Source organism: Lipotes vexillifer, unplaced genomic scaffold (assembly GCF_000442215.2).
Source record: "Lipotes vexillifer unplaced genomic scaffold, Lipotes_vexillifer_v1.1 scaffold2700, whole genome shotgun sequence".
NCBI lineage: Eukaryota > Metazoa > Chordata > Mammalia > Artiodactyla > Lipotidae > Lipotes > Lipotes vexillifer.
The window spans coordinates 48,662-66,229 of NW_006773303.1; the positions used below are offsets into that span (position 1 = coordinate 48,662).

Genomic DNA, 17,568 nt, shown 5'->3' on the forward strand with positions numbered 1-17,568 from the left:
CCTGTGAGCCGATGAGTCTTGACAGGAAGAACCCTCCCCACTCTATCTGCTACCAGCTCCTTTGAAGAAAGCTCAGCAGGGACAAAGCTAAGGGAAACTCATTAGTCTGTCTCCTCTACCCCCCCATTTCCTTATCACTTAGGAATATGGGGCCCCCTCATGCTTCTATCAGTAAACAATTACTGTCATCCAAAACAACAAATCATTAACTAGGCTCTGGATTCTAGTCTAATAGATTTCCCAAATGGGCGGCTCTTGAAAAGCCACGTGTGAGCTAGCCTGTCTCCTCTCCAGACATTTACTGAGCACAGCCACGGGCCAAGCCCCGACTTGTGTGTAAATATGGGGGAGACAAGGGCAAATAGGACACAATTTCCTCCTGTCTTCAAGGAGATCATACTGTGGTAGAGAGAGATGGAAAGTCTACAAGCAATTAAAATACATCGAGGTCCAGCTCCATAGGGCAGAAAGGGGAAGTGGAGTTACTGCAGCAGCAGACTCTGTTTTAGCCTCGAGATGGGGGAAGGAAAAGATAGCTGTTTTTTCATACTTAACCTCAACTTCTATTCCCTGCAGGCTGGGTGGGGGAATGTGTTTTTTCCCTTGTCTGACTAGGGACCTGAGACCACCACTCTTCCCTCCCCCTCGGCCTCACCCTGCAGGAGCACATCCACCCCACATTCCTCCTACACCAGGTGATACTATCTCCCCACACAGGTTTGGACCTGCAGCTCTTGGAAAGTCTTGCGTCTTCCTGTCTGGGAAGAGTAGTCTAGGACCCACGGAAAGGTCATCAACCTCTTTTCCAGACAGGTAGGTCCCTCATGCCCACCTCAAGCACATTCCAGGACACACCCTTGGGCCTACCCTCCCTCCATCCCCACCCTTCTTAACTGCTGGCTCTGCTTCCCCTGAGAAGCCCAGGTTTTGGGTGGGAGGAGGAAAGGCAGATACAATCGGAGGTGAGGCAGGGAGGGGCTCACAGAACTGGTGTTCCTACTGGTACTGTTTCCTGCCCTGATGGCTCCCTCACCCTCACTCACTCTGGGTGGGGAAGAGTCAGGTACAGACAAGATCCCAGTCCCTCATCCATTCACTGCTCTCTCTCCTTGGCAGCCCTTCACTTGGGTTTCCTGCAAGGCAAGGATACAGGAGCTGATGGACCCCGGTGATGCTGGACACATGGTGCATCTACAGCCACAGAGGCAGAAGGCAGACAGCACACATGTGCTGAGCTGCAAGCTTGTTCCTGCAGGAAGGCTCCAGATTTGCCCCAAGGGGTGGTCACAGACGCAGCTCAAGCCCCTGGAATCTTTGCTCAGTGGCATGGGCATCCACCCCATATGCTCCAGAGACTGCCTCACCCTGGATGTGGAGCAAGGTTTTTGCTTGGCAACCGGGGAGGGTGCCTGACCCCAGAGTAACAAGATATGGAGGGTCTAGGGGCCTCAGGCATTTCCCACCCATTTCTGTTGAGAGGCAATTCCACAGCTCTCAGGTTAAGCTGGAGGCAATCTTAGAGAGGCTAGAAGTACAAACCTTCTGCTGGTTACCCCACCTCTTTCCTCACAACCTCCAGCTGCCCTCTCACCAGAACTACTGAGGTGGGTACAGGTGAGGATGAGTAAATCAAATCGATGATCAATTAAAAGTGTTTATTTTTAAGTAGAAAGGGGGAAGAGAGTGACACAGAGGCAACTTTTGGCATCTTCTTTCCAGGCCATCACCCGCATGTGCTTCCCAACCCAAAGCACTGGCAGGAGGGGCCCCAGGACAGGATGAGGGGCCAGACAGTCGCAAAGCCACAGAGAGATCTGTACAGCCCTGGAGAGGTGGGATTCAAGGGTCCATACCAGCTCCCTCATCCTGGAACAGGATTAGAGCTCAGGGGCATAGGGCTCCCCGGTGGGTGAGGGCACCCGCAGCTCAGCATCATGCCTGACCACAGTGAAGAGCCCCACCACCGCCAGCAGAGCCATCACCATAATGGCGGAGCAGATGCTGAACATGTTCCGAGTGCCTGTTTTGCGATCGCTGTCATGGAGGACCAGAAGTCCCAAGCAGGCCAGTAAGTGCAGGGGCACCCGGAACCAGTTGAGGACACCAGCTTGCTCTGTCTCAGGGATCACTTTTCTCCGCAGGAAGCCCATGCTGGGAAAGTACAGCCCACAGGCCAACTCGATAAGGAGGAAGGCTATAAAGGACTCCACTGGGCTCTCCTGGCCTGGGCTGGTAGAGAAGGTCAACATGAAGAGGGAGAAGACGACGATGAGGACAGCGAGGGACACTAGGTGCATGGGCTGAAGGTGGTACCTCTTGGAGGTAGCGATGCGGTACAGAGATGAGCCGAGCAGGCTGGCTGCCATGAAGCTGGAGAAGATGATGCCCAGCGGGGCCCCGTGTGGGTCCAGCACAGGCGTCCAGAGGAAGACAAAGATGAAGATGACACTCTCAAACAGGGCCTGAATGGTGCCCAGCAGCAGCACACGACGGTCCGACAGGAGACAGCGCAGGCCGCCAGCACAGGTCTTGGAGAAGGCACGCTGCCGACCGTAGTTCTCTCCCCAGTTATGGAGGGCCAAGGCCCCAGCCAGAGCCAAGAAAGGGATGGCAGCCACAAAGGGTGCCACAGGCCCCAGGCCCATCCAGCAGGCCACGGCCTCAGCTGCCACACCTGCCACGACAGCCAGCACGTGATTCCAGAAAGCAGCTCGGGCAAAGGTAGCCGGGATCCACTCTGCGGGGAAGTCATGCCGTTCCACATGCTCGTGGATGTACCAGGCCTCAAAGGCCGAGAAGAGCAGGGCTGTGGACAGCCCACCAAGTGCTCGGCCCACCAGCAGCACAAAGTAGTCCTGAGAGAGTTTGGTTAAGCAGCAGAGAGAGTAAGTGAGGGAGAAAAGGACACAAGACTTCTTGCGACCCAGCCAATCCACAAGGGAGGAGGCCACCAGTCCAAAGAGGACTGTGGAGGCAAGGCCACAGACATAGAGGATGGCGATTTGTCCCTCCAGGAAGTGGTAATGTTGATAGAGTTTATAGAGGTAGGGGGCCTGGAGCCAGTCAGCTGCCAGGGCCAGGAAGTAGACCTGATAGAAGTCCAGTTGAAACCGAAGGAAGGAGGGATTGCTGCAGGCTCTTCCAGAGGGCTTAGCCCGGCATCTTGACAGCTCCAACCCCAGGCAGGAGGCCAGGAGGACCACAAAGGCAAGGTAGGCAGTCACCAGCATGGCCGGCCCCCGGAAAACCTAGGGAGAGAAGGCGGCTTCAGAGTCACATCCATTGCCCGGATAGCGCCGTCAAGGGGCTGCGTGTCTAAGCAGAAGGCAGCTCCACCCAACCCCCCGCTGCCACCTGCACTTCCCCAGCCCTCAACTCCACTCCCCCGGAGCTCAGACCGGAGGGACCAGCTGGGTGGGTGGCAGGAGTGGCCCACCAGAGCGGTCTCCAAGGACACTGTGCGGCAGGGAAGGGGTGGGAGAGGGGAGAAGATTGCGCATTCGCCCCATCCTTGCCTGGTATAGCAGAGAGGGAGTTCCTTCACTAATCCCAGCCCTGCAGCTAAGGGGCTGCTGCCCCCTCCCACAGTAGCTTATGCATACAACACTTCCTTCTGTTACCTCCCATCCTCTTTGGGGAGCCCGTTTTTGCCCTCAACGTCTCGTCATCTGTCCCGGGCATCCCTACCACCCGCGCGGGCCTCTCGAGTTGCTTCTGGGTCACGCGCGTGCATCTCAGATTCTCCCTCCTCCAGGTCAGGGCACCCCCGCACACACACAATGCGCCCCCTAGTCCCTGCCCAGCGCCGCCACATCCGCTCGCGCCTCGCCCAGACACCATTTCACCTGCTGCCCCGGTCTGCGGGGACGCTCCGGACACGCCCGGGTCCAGGCCGCCCGGCCGCCCTGCCCGCCCTGCCCGCTCTACCTCCGGCTCGGGTTCCCCCAGCGCGCCCGCCCCTCACAGCCTGCTTCCGGGAGCCTGGGAGCCCTCTGGCCGCAGCCATGATGGGTCCCGTCACGTGACGGGGGCGCGGCGCTCAAACCCCGCCCCTACTCCGCCCTTTCGCCCCAACCGGGGCGCTGAGCTCCGGACGCCTGCTGGGGCTCAAGAGGAGGCGGTGGTGGTCGCTGCTCCGGGTTTGGCCCTGTCCGCTGCCCTCCTGTGACACCCGCTCCTTTGACTCCTGGATACCTGCGGGGCCCCCTGGAAGTAAAGACACAGTTTCTGTCTCTTCATCCGTGCCCTGGGTTAGGCAGAGCAGCTGTGCCTGGGAAAATGCCAGCAGTACCGCAGAGCTGGGGCTTGAGCTTCTTGAGGAACATCGCCGCCCCAAGCCGAGACGGGCTCCTCGCTTCCCTCCTCTCGCAGAGTAGTGACCTCCAGGCCAGAAGTCAGTATGGCCCAGACACCTGAGGGAGGCAGTGTGGTGTAAAGGACTTGGACTTTGGTTTGCAGACGGCCAAGGCTCAAATCCCAGCCCTGTGGCCTCGGGCAAGCCATATGACTTCTCAGTGTCCCAGTTTCTTGGTCGGCAGTCATAGGAGAGCAGCGCCCAAATATAAAAGGCTGAAGTTCAGTGGCAGTTAAGGGTTAAGAATTCCAGCCTTGGAGCCGGATGCCCACCCTCTGCCACTTACCAGCTGTGTTACCTTGGAAAGGTTATTTAAACTCTTTCCAGCCTAGTATTATCTCCTCAAAACCCTCCAATGGTTTCCCATCTCACAAAGTATAAAATCCAAAATCATTATAATGGCCTACAAAACCCTCTGTCCTCTGTTCCACTGCTACATCTCTGACCTTATCTCCTACCATTCTCCTTCCTACGCCTTCTCCATCTATACTGTCTACCACCAGGGCCTTTGCACACTGTGCCCTGTAAAGTTCTGGTTCTTCTCCCAGATATCCACATGGTTCCCTCCCTCAGCCCCTGCAGTTCTGTCTTCAAGTGTCACCTTATCAGAGAGGCCTTCCTTGGCCAACCTGTTTGAAAAAACACCACCACCTCTGCCACAGTAATCTACCTGCTTCCCTACCAACTCTCTATTCTCCTTTGCTGCATTTTCTCCATAGCACTTAACACCATCTGGCACACTATATATTTTGCTTATTTACTATTTCTTCTCCCTACAGATTTTTATCTGTTTTGTTCACTTGTATTCCCAGTACTTAAAATGGTTAATGGTACATAAAAACATTCAATAAATACTTGATGAATAAATGAATGAATAAGTTAATACGTGTAAACTACTCTAAAAAGTGCTGGTCTTTATTAGCTGGTAACACTTATCAAACAGTTATTATGTACCTAAGTTCTGTCTTAAGAAGTCCTGGGCCAACTGCTGTAGATGAATTGTTTAACTGTCACAACAACCCTTTAGGTAGTTACTGTGATTATCCTTCAGAATTGGAAAGGTTAAGTAACATGACTAGAGTCACATGGTAAGAGGTAGAGTCAGAACTGGGACCCAGATCTTTCTAGTTCCACACTCATGATTTCTAAGAAGATTAAATGGCTTCACCCACCTGCACAGGTGATTAGCAAATGTTGGTTTTCTTTTTTTTTTAATTTTATTTATTTATTTATTTATGGCTGTGTTGGGTCTTCATTTCTGTGCGTGGACTTTCTGTAGTTGCGGCGAGCAGGGGCCACCCTTCATGGTGGTGCGCGGGCCTCTCGCTGTCGCGGCCTCTCTTGTTGCAGAGCACAAGCTCCAGACGCGCAGGCTCAGCAGTTGTGGCTCACGGGCCTAGTTGCTCCGCGGCACATGGGATCCTCCCAGACCAGGGCTCGAACCCATGTCCCCTGCATCGGCAGGCAGATTCTCAACCACTGCGCCACCAGGGAAGCCCCTGTTTGGAGGGTAGAGGGTGGGAGGATCTGGAATTATAACTTGAGAAATACTTTCTTATGATAAAGTAAACAGCTGAGATGTATATCCTACAAGTTCCAAGTTGCCTTTATCCTTAACTGGCAAACTTCTAGAGAGTAGAAAAGGTATTGGTTCCCATGCATTTGTCTAGAAACACGAAGACTCAAAAATCATGATTTCCCAAGGTCATTCAGTGAGTGAGGGCATGAGGGATCCAAATGGCCTTTTATTCTGATCCTGGACTGAAACCCCTTGAACTCCTGACACCCAGTCTCTCAGTTCCTGGTGGTCTTTTCTTTGAGGGAGGAGTTCATCCTGAATGAAGGCAGGGAGTGGGACAGGATGGCCTTACGTGCTTTGTCTTCTGTCTTCCAGGATGGAGGCCAGTGCTCTCCATTATTGAGTTGCATTTTGCTCAGAAGCACCTGACAAAGAGAGACTTTAAGGAAGATTACATTATTTTGGATTACTTTTATTGTAGGACCTATTCAAAATATGTTAACTCTTTAAGGTTCCCCTGGCCCCTCGAAGCTATGAAGCACAGCTGGGAAATGTGCCAGCTGAGCAGCAGGGGACTGAAGGGGATAAAGGACAGACTGGGAGTGCAATTCCATCTCTAGGACACACTTCTAGTAGAGGGCAAGGAGGGCTGGGGTCTGTGTGTGGGGAGTCACAGGGGAAGTCTGGCTTTCAGGGCAGGTGGGGAGGATGCTCTGGGAATTACTAGGAACCATGCTTACCAGAGGAGCATCATTTAAAACCTCTATTATGAAAATGTTCAAACATACATAAAGGTAGAGAGCATAGTTCTATGAAACCCTATATACTTAATTCAACAATATTGATTTTTGTCCCTTTGTTTCTTCTCCTTCTTTCTTTCTTTTTTTGTTTGCCAAAATACTTAAAATTAAATACATCACTCCATACTTCAGTGTGCATCTCTAGGAAATACGGACCTTTTCTTACATAACCTCAAAGCCATTTTCACATTTAACAAAATCAACACAGGTTCCTTGGCATTGTAAGTACCCAGTTCATAATTAAATGTTTCCAGCAGTTTAAAAATGTCTCTTTACAATTGGGTGGTCCCAATCAGGAACCAAACAAGGTCTCCCCACCACCACCACCAGCCATTGACTAGTTGAAGAAATCCAGTCAGATCTCCTTTAGAATGTCCCACGTTCTGGATATGTTTTCTCACGTCCTTGTTGTGTCATTTAATTTGTTCCTCCACCCCCCATATTTCTCATTAAATGGAGGTTAGCTCTAGAGGTTTGATTAGAATCATGTTCAGTTTTTTTCTTTGTTTGGCAAGAGTCCTTCACAGGTGGTGCTGAGTGCTCCAGATTGTGTCACATCAGGAGGTACACGGCATGTGGTTGTGCCATTTTTAGCGATGCTAAGATTCATCAGTGGGGTCAGGTAGTGACAGCCTTATTCCTCCATTGTAAAGTTCTCCATCAACCACCGTCCTTGGTTTCATCCATTGACGATTCTTGCTTTGATCAATTATTTCATTAAGGGGTTGCAAAATGGTGATTTTTCTAATTCCATATTCCTTCTACATTAGCTGGAGTTCTTCTGTAAGTAAGAAGTTTTCTCCACCACTTAGAGCTATTTGGCCACCCTGAAATATAAGTTACACAGGACAGGCAGCATAAATGCATAATTCTTTTTCTTTCTGGTTGCCAATTTTCAGAAGATGAAGTTGGGAGAAAAACTTCATTTTTTAAAAGTTTTGGGCTTAGAGCTGAGTAGGGATGGATGGCCTGGACAGTGGGCAGGGGAAGAAGGGTCTATTCTGGTAGCTCTGTCCAGCCCTCACTCATTCCAGGGCATGGGGTGTTTGGGGGACAGCTGGACAATGGAGGACTTGGTGTCCTGGCCATTGGGCAGCAATGAGATGGGCATGACATAGGCCTGGTGTGCAGACAGCTGCAGGACCCAGAGAGAGAGAGAGAGAGAGAGAGAGAGAGAACCAGATTTGGGGGAGGCAGAAAGAGAGATAGGAATTGAAAAACAGCTGGACCCAGGAGACAGGAACAAAGAAAGACAGACAGAAAGGGAAATAGAAATGGAAGAGATCGAGAATGACTTGCACCCAGAAGCAGAATAGGACAGAAAAGGAGAGAGGCAGGAGGTGAATCAAAAGACCAAGGAAGAGGAACTTCCCTGGTGCCGCAGTGGTCCCAATGCAGGGGACGTGGGTTTGATCCCTAGTCCAGGAAGATCCCACATGCGGTGGAGCAACTAAGCCCATGTGCTGAAACTACTGAGCCTGCGCTCTAGAGCCTGAGCTCAACTATTGAGCCTGAGCTCTAGAGCCCGAGCCACAACTACTGAAGCCCCTGTGCCTAGAGCCCACGCACTGCAACAGAGTAGCCCCCGCTCTCCACAACTAGAGAAAGCCCACAACGAAAACCCAATACAGCCAAAAATAAATTTATTTTTTTTTAAAAAGGAAGGAAACAAGATTTTAAATTAGATGGGGAGCGGGAGGGACGAGTGGGGGAAACAGATGTAGAGATACAAGTTAGGTGAAGGTAGAAAGTCCAGGTGACAGAAAAAAGGAAACAGAAATGGAGAGAGTGGTGTAGAAAGCTAGAAGGAAGGATAAGCAGAAGGATAAACAGAGATAGAAAGGAAAGAACAAAGGGTTCCAGAGAAGGAGGTTGAGAAAGAGAAGATTGAAGCAGACCAGTGTCAGAGAACTTGGGGAATGTGGAGGGGCGCTTAGGGGCTCTCAGCTTAAGATCCAGGCCCACGCAAATGCCAAGGTCTATCACTCCCAGCTTCCTCTTGGTGGCTTCTCCAAACCCCCAGCCCCAGCCCCACCCCCAGGGACAGGGGACTTATGACTAGCTATGTGTGGATGGGATCATTGGGAACCTGAGTCAAGGGTTCCCAGCTTCCATCACCCCCCTGCCAGATGAGCATGGATGTAACAGATGGGATTATTGCTGGAAGATTGAGGTCATGTGGCTGGCCAAGCACTCAGAGATTTGAGAGATAAGACATCCAGGTAGAGAGCACCAGCTTCCTAGAAACAAAGGACCATGAAGGATGCCATGATATCCAAGGGGAGGGAGGAACCAAGAATTCTCTGCTCAGCCTCTTCTTCTGGTCCAAGAGCCATTGACCTTCCTTACCAGGCTCATGATGAGAGGTAAGGGATTCAGAGATTCTTGGGTCATTTAGAGATATGGGTGGAGGTCCACAGGGCAAGAAAAGTGGTCCCTGGACAAAGGATCCCCTGTCGCCTCTAGAGGAAGAATCCATCTTATCCATGCAAACTGCAGAAAAGATGAGCCAGGAAGGGTCTCCAGGGGAGGCTGACCAGAGGGGAAAATGGCCAACTTGCTCACCTTCAGGGGCCGTGGGAGAGGCTCTAAGAAGAACACTTTCCATTCCAGAAGTTGCGGAAGAGGAGGTTCTGGAACCAGTGAAAGCATGCCCAGAAACTAGCTTCAAAGCAGACGCCCCGGGACTGAGGAGGAGGCCGGGGGATCTCAGCAGCCAGCCTCCTCTCCCTGCCTGGGTGAGGGGTCCAGCTGGTCCTCCAGAGCTTCTGCCTCCTCCCTGAGGAAGCAGCTGCAGAAGCGCCCTGGAAGATTGGCAAGTCTCTCAAGGGGCAACAGCCAAGCTAGACTATCAGACAGTGTCGAGAGGTGCGGTGTCCCCTGAAGCAGCAGCTGCAGCGGCCGGCGGAGCCTGGAGGTCCCCGGGCAGCCCCCCGGCCACGGCCACAGCTGTCACTGCAGCCCAAGCAGGAGCTGGAACAGGCGGCTTGACTCCTGGAGCAAGGGTACATGGGGCAGGGAGAGGGGTGGCAGCAGGTCAAATGCGGAGCAGAGCAGGGGCTGCAGGAACTGAGGGGACAAGTCAAGGGGGGACAGGCAGGGCAGGGAGGGCAGGGGCAGGTACAGGGTGGGCCAGGGAGGCCGGGACAGGAGGGGCAGGGAGCTGCGTAATAGGGATAGGTAGTGCAGGAGCAGGTGAGAGGGGGACCGCCAGGGCAGGGGTAGGCACAGGGAGAGGGGGGACAGGACAGACAAGGGGAGGCAGCTGGTGGGCCGTGCCTGGAGGGTGGAGGGGGATGTTGGTGGCTGGACTTCTTGTTCCGAGGCCCCAAACGTAGGCCCAGAGAGAAGTCCATTCAGCTGCAGGAGCGGCCAGGCTGGGGGGTTGGGTGAAGGGGAGGGCAGGGGTGGGGTCAGAGGGGGGACAGTGGGGAGCAGGGGTGTGGGCAGGATTAAACTTAAGCCACTGCTGAGCCTCTCTGAGCCTGCAGCAGCTCAGACTTCCCCAGCTAGCCCTCCGCTTCCCGGCCTGCCTGCTCCCCTCCCCTCCACCGAGAACCCACCAAGGGCACCAGACCAGAGCGCGTCCTCCAAATAGCATGTGCACTTTCATGCCTCCAGTCCTTTGTTTCCACTCTTCCTTCTGCTCCCAGTGCCTTTTCTCTTTCCTCCACCTGGAGAGGTCCCATCATCTCTGAAGTCTTCCCCTTTATTCAATCAAAAAGTATTTCTTGGGGACTTCCCTGGTGGCACAGTGGTTAAGAATCCGCCTGCCAATGCAGGGGACACAGGTTCGAGCCCTGGTCCAGGAAGATCCCACATGCCGCGGAGCAACCAAGCCCATGCACCACAACTACTGAGCCTGTGCTCTAGAGCCCGCGAGCCACAACTACTGAGGCCGTGCGACACAACTACTGAGACTGCGCTCTAGAGCCCGCGTACCACAACTACTGAAGCCCGTGCGCATAGAGCCCATGCTCTGCAACAAGAGAAGCCACCGCAATGAGAAGCCCGCACACTGCAACGAAGACCCAATGCAGCCAAAAATAAATAAATAAATTAATTAATTAAAAAAAAAAAAAGTATTTCTTGAGCTCCAGGCACCTGACACCTGCCCATCACTCTCCAGCCCTGAAGGCCAGAATGGCTGCTTCAGGCTCCCATATGGTCCCTAGAGGAGACGTAGAGAAGCAGCAACAGCACCAGCAGATGCTCTGAGACTCTGAGACTGAGCCAGGGATGTTGGTGGGAGCTGGCAGGGGAGGGAGGAAGCCTAGGTTCTGGGAGTTTCCAGACAGGGCAAATCCCAGGTGTGAGGGTTGGGGGAGGGGCTGGCTGTCTCTGGGAGCCTGACAACCAGCCTGGACAATTATTATTTGAGGGCCTGTCATGCAGCAGGCACTGGCCATGGGACAGAGCAAGACAGCTTACTTTAAAGTGAGGGGTGGGGCAGGGTGGAGACAAAAACCAAACAGGTAAACAAACAAATACATTAGCTTACTTCAGAGCATGGAAACGGCTATGAAAAAAACCAGGGTGGGGGCTTCCCTGGTGGCGCAGTGGTTGAGAGTCCGCCTGCTGATGCAGGGGACACAGGTTCGTACCCCAGTCCGGGATGATCCCACGTGCCGCGGAGGGAGCCATGGCCGCTGAGCCTGCGTGTCCAGAGCCTGTGCTCCGCAATGGGAGAGGCCACAACAGTGAGAGGCCCGCGTACTGCAAAAACAAAACAACAACAAAAAAACAGGGTGATGTGATGACTCAGAGAGGTGGATCCTTCAGGAGGGGCAGCTAGACAGCCCCCAAACAGTCAGCTTTGATGGCCCTTAAGGGTTTGGGAGGAGATAAAAGCACTGGCAGGAACTTCCCTGGTGGTCCAGTGGTTAAGACTCTGAGTTTCCAACCTGCATGCCATGTGGCAAAAAAAAAAAAAAAAGTGCTGGCCGACCAGGGGAGAGCTGCTTGAGGCTGAATGGAACCCAGGTGGCTGGACTACGAAGAAAACTAAAGCTGAGAAGGGTATAAGGAGGGCTGGAGGTTGCAATAGATGATTCAGTGGTCAGGGAAAGTGCCAGTGAGAAGTGACATTTTAGCAAGGACCTGAAGAAAGTGAGGGAGAGAGCCATGGAGATAGCTAGTGGAAGAACATTCCAGAGAGGGGGGAACAGCAAGTACAAAGAGCAAAGAGGAGAGTCATACGGCACAGGCAGAGAGCCAGGTAGAGGCCCCGGGAGCCACGGCAGTGACTTGGATCTTATTCCAAGGAAAAGAGAAAACCACTGAGAGTTTTAGGTAAGAAAGGTGTATGGGTCTTCTTGATCCTACACCTGCCCCTGGTTAGAACGTTCTGCTTCCTGTGTAACTGATACAACCATTTTGGAAAACAGTTTGGCATTATCTGGTAAAAATTGAGATTTCCTGTACATACATTTTGACTCTTAGTTTTACGGCCTAGAAAAACTCTTGCACGTATGTACTGGGAAACACACACAAGAATGTTCTTAGTGGCATTATGATAGCCCAGACTGGAAACAACTCAAACTTTCACCAACAGTAAAATAAAAGAATTAATTGTGGTATATTCAAGCAACTGAATGCTCTGTAAAAATAAAAAAGACAGTTATGTGCAACAATTTGGATCTCTCTCACAGACAAGAAGTTGAGCAAAATAAGTAAGACAAAAGAGAGTAATACAGTGTCATTCCGTTTATATAAACCTCAAAAACAGGCAAAATTAAGTAATATTGATTAGGGATGCATACATAGGTGCTAATCCTATAAAGAAAAAGAAGGAAATAATTATCACAAAAGTCAGGATGGTGGTTACTTCTTAAGGGAGGGAGGGGATGATGGGAGAGTCACATGGGAACTTCTGGAGCAGGAAGTACTCTATTTCTTGCCCTGGATGCCAGCTGAGTAGGTATTCGCTTTATTCCAATTTATTCTGTACACCAATCATAATATATTTCTTTACTCTTTCAGAAAGAGAAAATAGAAGTAATTGTTTCTTTCTCCACTCCATGCCGCCTCGTTCAAATCATTCTGCTAAAGTTAGATACTGCCTAGTTCATACACCTATCTTTCCCACCAGACCTTGAGTCAGCAACCTTCCCTGTCACTGGTCTGGCACCTGTCTGGGCCTGGCATACAGCAGATGCTCAATAACTGTTTTCTGAATTGGATTGAACTGAACTGATTTTTTCCAAGTCTCTCATCTCATGGAGAGGTGGGCAGCTGCAGAAGAGGAGGAAGCCTGTCGTGGTGAAGAGACCTCAGGACCACCAAGACCCAGGTTCCCATCTTAGCTCTGCTATGTGCTAGCTGTGTGATGATACTGGGCAAGCTGCTTAACCTCTCTGGTTCTCAGCTCCCTCCCCTGTGATGGGGTTGATAATAACTGCTACATCCCTGGACTGCTTTGTGGATCAAATGAGTAATGTACATGCCTAGCACAACGCCTGGCACATAGAGATGGTCAACGAAGGATAGCTTCCCAACGCCCTCCCCCCAGCTCCACATCTTTTCTTCGAAGGGCTTCACTAGAAAGGGCAGCCAGACATCAAATATGGTCCCAGAAAGTGGGCCCACATCCTCAGGGCCCCTCAGGGCTAAGGCGGAGATATAGTCTGGAAGAGAGCTGGCAGACAGGGAGATCCCACTGTAAGTGAACAGAACCCAGGCTGTTGATGGGAGCTGGCACAGGAGGTAGGACACCAGGGTTCTGGGAGTTTCCATCCAGGAGAAGTCCCAGGTGTGGGTGCAGGGGTGCCAGGCCCGCCCTACCCAACACCCTGGCCCCAGGGCGTGTGGGCACAGGGAGGAAAATGGGTCAGAGCAGGGCTGGAACTTAACCCCGTTGGTCCCATGACCTCTTTGCCAGCTCCGGAGGAGGCATGGCCACAAGAAGCCTGCTCTCTCCTCCAAAGGACCCTCCATCCCTTTTCTTCAGAAAGGAAGAAGCTTGGAACCTCGGTGTCTGGGCAGGAGGGGCTGGGAGCCCCCCAGTGGACAGAGGAGAGATAACCCCATAACCTGGGATGGAGGTTCTGTACAAAACAGACTGCTGCACCCACCCACACCGGGCCTGGCCACCACCTGGAGCAGTCAGCTCACAAACTCCGGGCAACTGTGGAAGCAGACATGCTCCTCATTCCAGGGAGTGGAACAGGTCAGGGCTGGATCCCAGAGGGGGAGGGTGCACGGTCAAACAGATCAGAGTAGAAGGGTTTTCTATCTGGTGAGGCTCCAGCCAGGCAAACTCAGGAATCCCTCACCCTGAGGGATTTGCCAACAATGTGCGGCCTTGTTTTCTCTGTGTAATCTCGGGCCTAAGCCTGTGGATTCCTCCTCCCTATCTGTGCCTCTGTTTCCCTTTCTGGAGGAAGAGATGAAGGAATGGGTGGAATCATTCCGGGGCAGGATCACCAGGTGTCCCAGGGTCCTGCTTTGGCCATTAGGAGGTGCTTACTGTCCCTCCCTTGCAGCATATCAAAACCCAGGTGAGGCGGGACCTTCTTCTTTCTGGGGGAGCAGGGTGGCTGGGAGCCAGGACCCTGATTCCAGGGCCTTTGCACATACTCTTCTGCTGCCCTCCCTTCTCTCTACTCCTCCCCACCCCCCCGCAAAAGTCTTTTCTGATCTCCTTGGCCAGGGGAAAAAACCCTTCTACTATCCATTCTCACAGCACCTTATACCTCTCCACGCTCGTTGTCACTTGCAATTTTGTGGGTGATTTGTTTCATGTCTGACTCTACCAGACTATAAGCCCTCAAGGGCAGACACCATACCCAGGGCCTAGCACAGTGCTTGGCATATAGCGGATGCTTAATAAAGATTTGTTGAATTAATGAATGGTGCATGTGCAGGGAAGAAATTCCTAGAGTTGTTTAGGCCAGTCCTAAAATGCTGTGTTTCAAAATCAAGGCCTCATTCTATGTGGGGATCTGGGCAGCTCTGAGGCTGGTAAGGATCTTCCACACACAAACTCATTCACCAGGAGAACCAAGAAACTGGCAAGCAGCAACACAGGCCTGATACAAGGGGTGGAACTGAGCAAGCACCCAGGGCAAGGCTGGCACCAGCCTCGGCACGGAGCAGGCCTAGGGGGAGGAGGTGGGAGAGGAGGGGAGGAAGGGAAAGAAGACACGTGTTGTACATGTTTTCATCACGCTCTCCCTGGGCGCCCCTGGTCTCCAAGCCCCGATGGCACTTCTGTGCCTTAATGATGTCCTTGGGGGTTGTAACATAGCTCCCCCCACCTCCCAAAGACATCTGCCAGCCACCTCTGAGCGTGGCCTAGGACATCCCCCCAGTACCAGACTGGGCATGGGGGAGTTGCCTGGTCAGTGTCCTGATGCTGATGGGGAGCCGGCAAGGGTGAAAATTAGGGTCGGGCAATACGGTAAATCAGGGCAGCTGGGACGGATGTGTGGATCTTTTTCCTCTCCTCACAATCTCTCCTTTTGGTTTTCGTGATGAGGGGAGCAAAGGAAGCCTGGTCCTAGGGCCCCCAAGATATCATTTTCTCCAAGTTGCCAGGGTGACCAAGTGAAGCAACCACAAACAGAGCAAAGCCTAGAACTGGGGATGACCCAAGAGAAAGAGAAATGAGGGGAGCTCTCTCTACCAGTTTCCAGAGTGGGAGACCCCCTTCTCCAGCTTCCTCCGAGAATCCCTGGACAGAGCACAGGCGGCAATGCAAGATGGAGAGAAGAATCTGAACCCCTCACAATGCCCCTCTTCTCCGCTCCCCAGTCTGCCTGTTTGGTTTGACTTCCAAACCGCTGCAGCCCACAGACCCCAGTCATTGGGTCCTGGGGAGAGGCGGGGGCGGAGGCGAGGCAATCCCGAGGGGAGGGGCCGGCACAGGGCGGGTCTTCCTGGGCATCGCCCCCTGGCTGCTGTCGTTGGCTGGGGACCGTACAGGCTGCCAGAAGGGCGGAGCCACAGTTACCAAGACAGATGGACAGACAAACACCCACCAGAGACAAAGACAGAGGCGGACAGACAGACAAACCAAGACAAAGAGGAAGGCAGAGACAGATGGAATTCCAGACCCGCTCTCTCTTTCCAGGCTACCCAAGAGTTTTGTCCCCCGTTAGCTTCCCTGGCCCCGTTTGCTACCCCGGCTGCATAGTCTCAGAGCTCTAGCTCTGGGGGACCAGACCCTGAGCCCCTCTAAGAAGGAGAAGGGGAAGAGTTGAGAAAGGGCTACTCAGCAGGGAGAGCGTTCCAGGGGTGGGTGGTGCCTGGTTCTGTGTCAGGATGCCCGGCCAGGGGCCAGGGAGGGAGTGGTGCCCTCACCCGGTTCATGAGGACAGGAGACTCATTCACTGTAAACCAAGTACAGATGTGCTGGGAGAGGGAAGGGGAATTAGGGCCACACTCACAAACCGCAGCTGGGCCCGCCCTCCTTCCGCCAGCTACCACCACCACCAGGGCAGGAGGGGTTAACTTTGCAGGCTCCTGACGGGATCCCAGCCACAAAGGCTGAGTGCCATCCCACCCCAGCCTGGACGCCTGGGTCCAACTCTCCGACACCCGCCCCTCTCACACTGCTGAGAGCTGCTCCCAGGGTAACCAAGCAAAGTCAACAGCAGCCAGGCCACCTGGGGACAGGACCATGGAGTACCTATTCCCGGCTCTTCCCACCCCTAGTGTGAAAGGGAGGGCCTTGTCTGCACCCCATCAATGGCTCCTGTTCTCCTGAGAGAGCCACAGCAGGCCCCCTCTTTCCTTTCCCCTTCACCTGACTCTGGCTACCAGAAGGGGCCTTTCCCTTTCCCCAGAGGGAGGATACCTGGTCCCTAGGGTGGCAGTGAGGACAGAGCAAAGTAATTCCCATATGGGAAACGTGATGTGACCAAGACTCAGTGTCCCCAGTGCTGGCCACCCCAGAACTGTTGCTGGGGGAAGGTCCCTTGGGTGCATCTCTCCAGCCGAGTCCAGCCCCCACTGCTACTGCTGCCCTCCATTTTCTCTCTCCCACCCTAGTTCCTGTAGGAGTATTGGAGCTCCATGTATAGAGCTTGGACTCTTCTCTTGCTCTGTTCTCAGTAGAATGGATGCTGACGCCCCGGGGTTCCTACTCTAGGACTGAAGGTCTGTGGTGGTCACATTGAAGTCAGAGAAATGTCCCCATCAGACCCTGACACTGACACTGACACTGGGTGCGTGTGCCTGCACACACACACACACACACACACAGGCGTGCGCGCGGCTGGAGTCAACAACATCTGTGGCGCATCCACCAGGCAGGCAGGCAGGCAGGCAGGTAGGCTCTAGGTAAGGCAGACACCCGCCCCCCACCCCACTTGGGCTTTCCCCCTCACACCCAGCCCCAGGCTCCTTCCACTCCCAGCTACAGTTCCCCTTGCCCTCCACCCCAGCCTAAAGGTAGGCAGCCAGGGACCCAGGAGCCCTAGCCCAAGCTTCCTCAAGGCAGGGCGACAGGGAACAGGTCCTGAAGCCCGGGACTTAGCATCCGCACAGCCTCCACTAGTTCAACCAGTTTGCTCTTGGGACCAAAGGACAGGCTGGGGTAGGCAAGCGGAAGTGGAGCCTACTTTGACCTGCAGGTGAAGGCTAAGCAAAGGGTAAAGACAGTGGCATCCGCTTTGGCATATCCCTGCGTGGTCACTCCACCCCTTGGGGGGACGTGGATACAGCCCCCCACTGCCTACCCTGCGGAGGTACGGAAACTGGCCTCCGTGAACCACAGCCCGGCCAGAGGACTCAACCAGTCCCCCCAAATGGCAGGAAGGGGAAAAGTGCCAGGGTAGCATCATGGGCCCAGGACACTGACCTCTTCTGCCAGCCTTGCCCGGCCTCCCGGGGACGGAGCCAAGGAAGCCCAGCAAATGGGCGGGACAGAGACCCAGGCGTCCTGGCCCGCC

The 17,568-nt window shown here is 53.4% G+C and overlaps 1 protein-coding gene across 1 annotated transcript; it reads right to left on the reverse strand.

Annotated features, from left to right (window-relative positions):
- Positions 1-1,638: 1,638 nt before the first annotated feature.
- SLC61A1 (solute carrier family 61 member 1) lies at positions 1,639-4,026 on the reverse strand. Its single transcript, XM_007448257.1, has 2 exons — positions 3,846-4,026; positions 1,639-3,248 (listed from the first exon to the last, which is right to left on the reverse strand). Exon 2 carries the CDS (start codon positions 3,228-3,230, stop codon positions 1,878-1,880), a length of 1,353 nt encoding a protein of 450 aa, XP_007448319.1. The 5' UTR covers positions 3,231-3,248; positions 3,846-4,026; the 3' UTR covers positions 1,639-1,877.
- Positions 4,027-17,568: the final 13,542 nt, after the last annotated feature.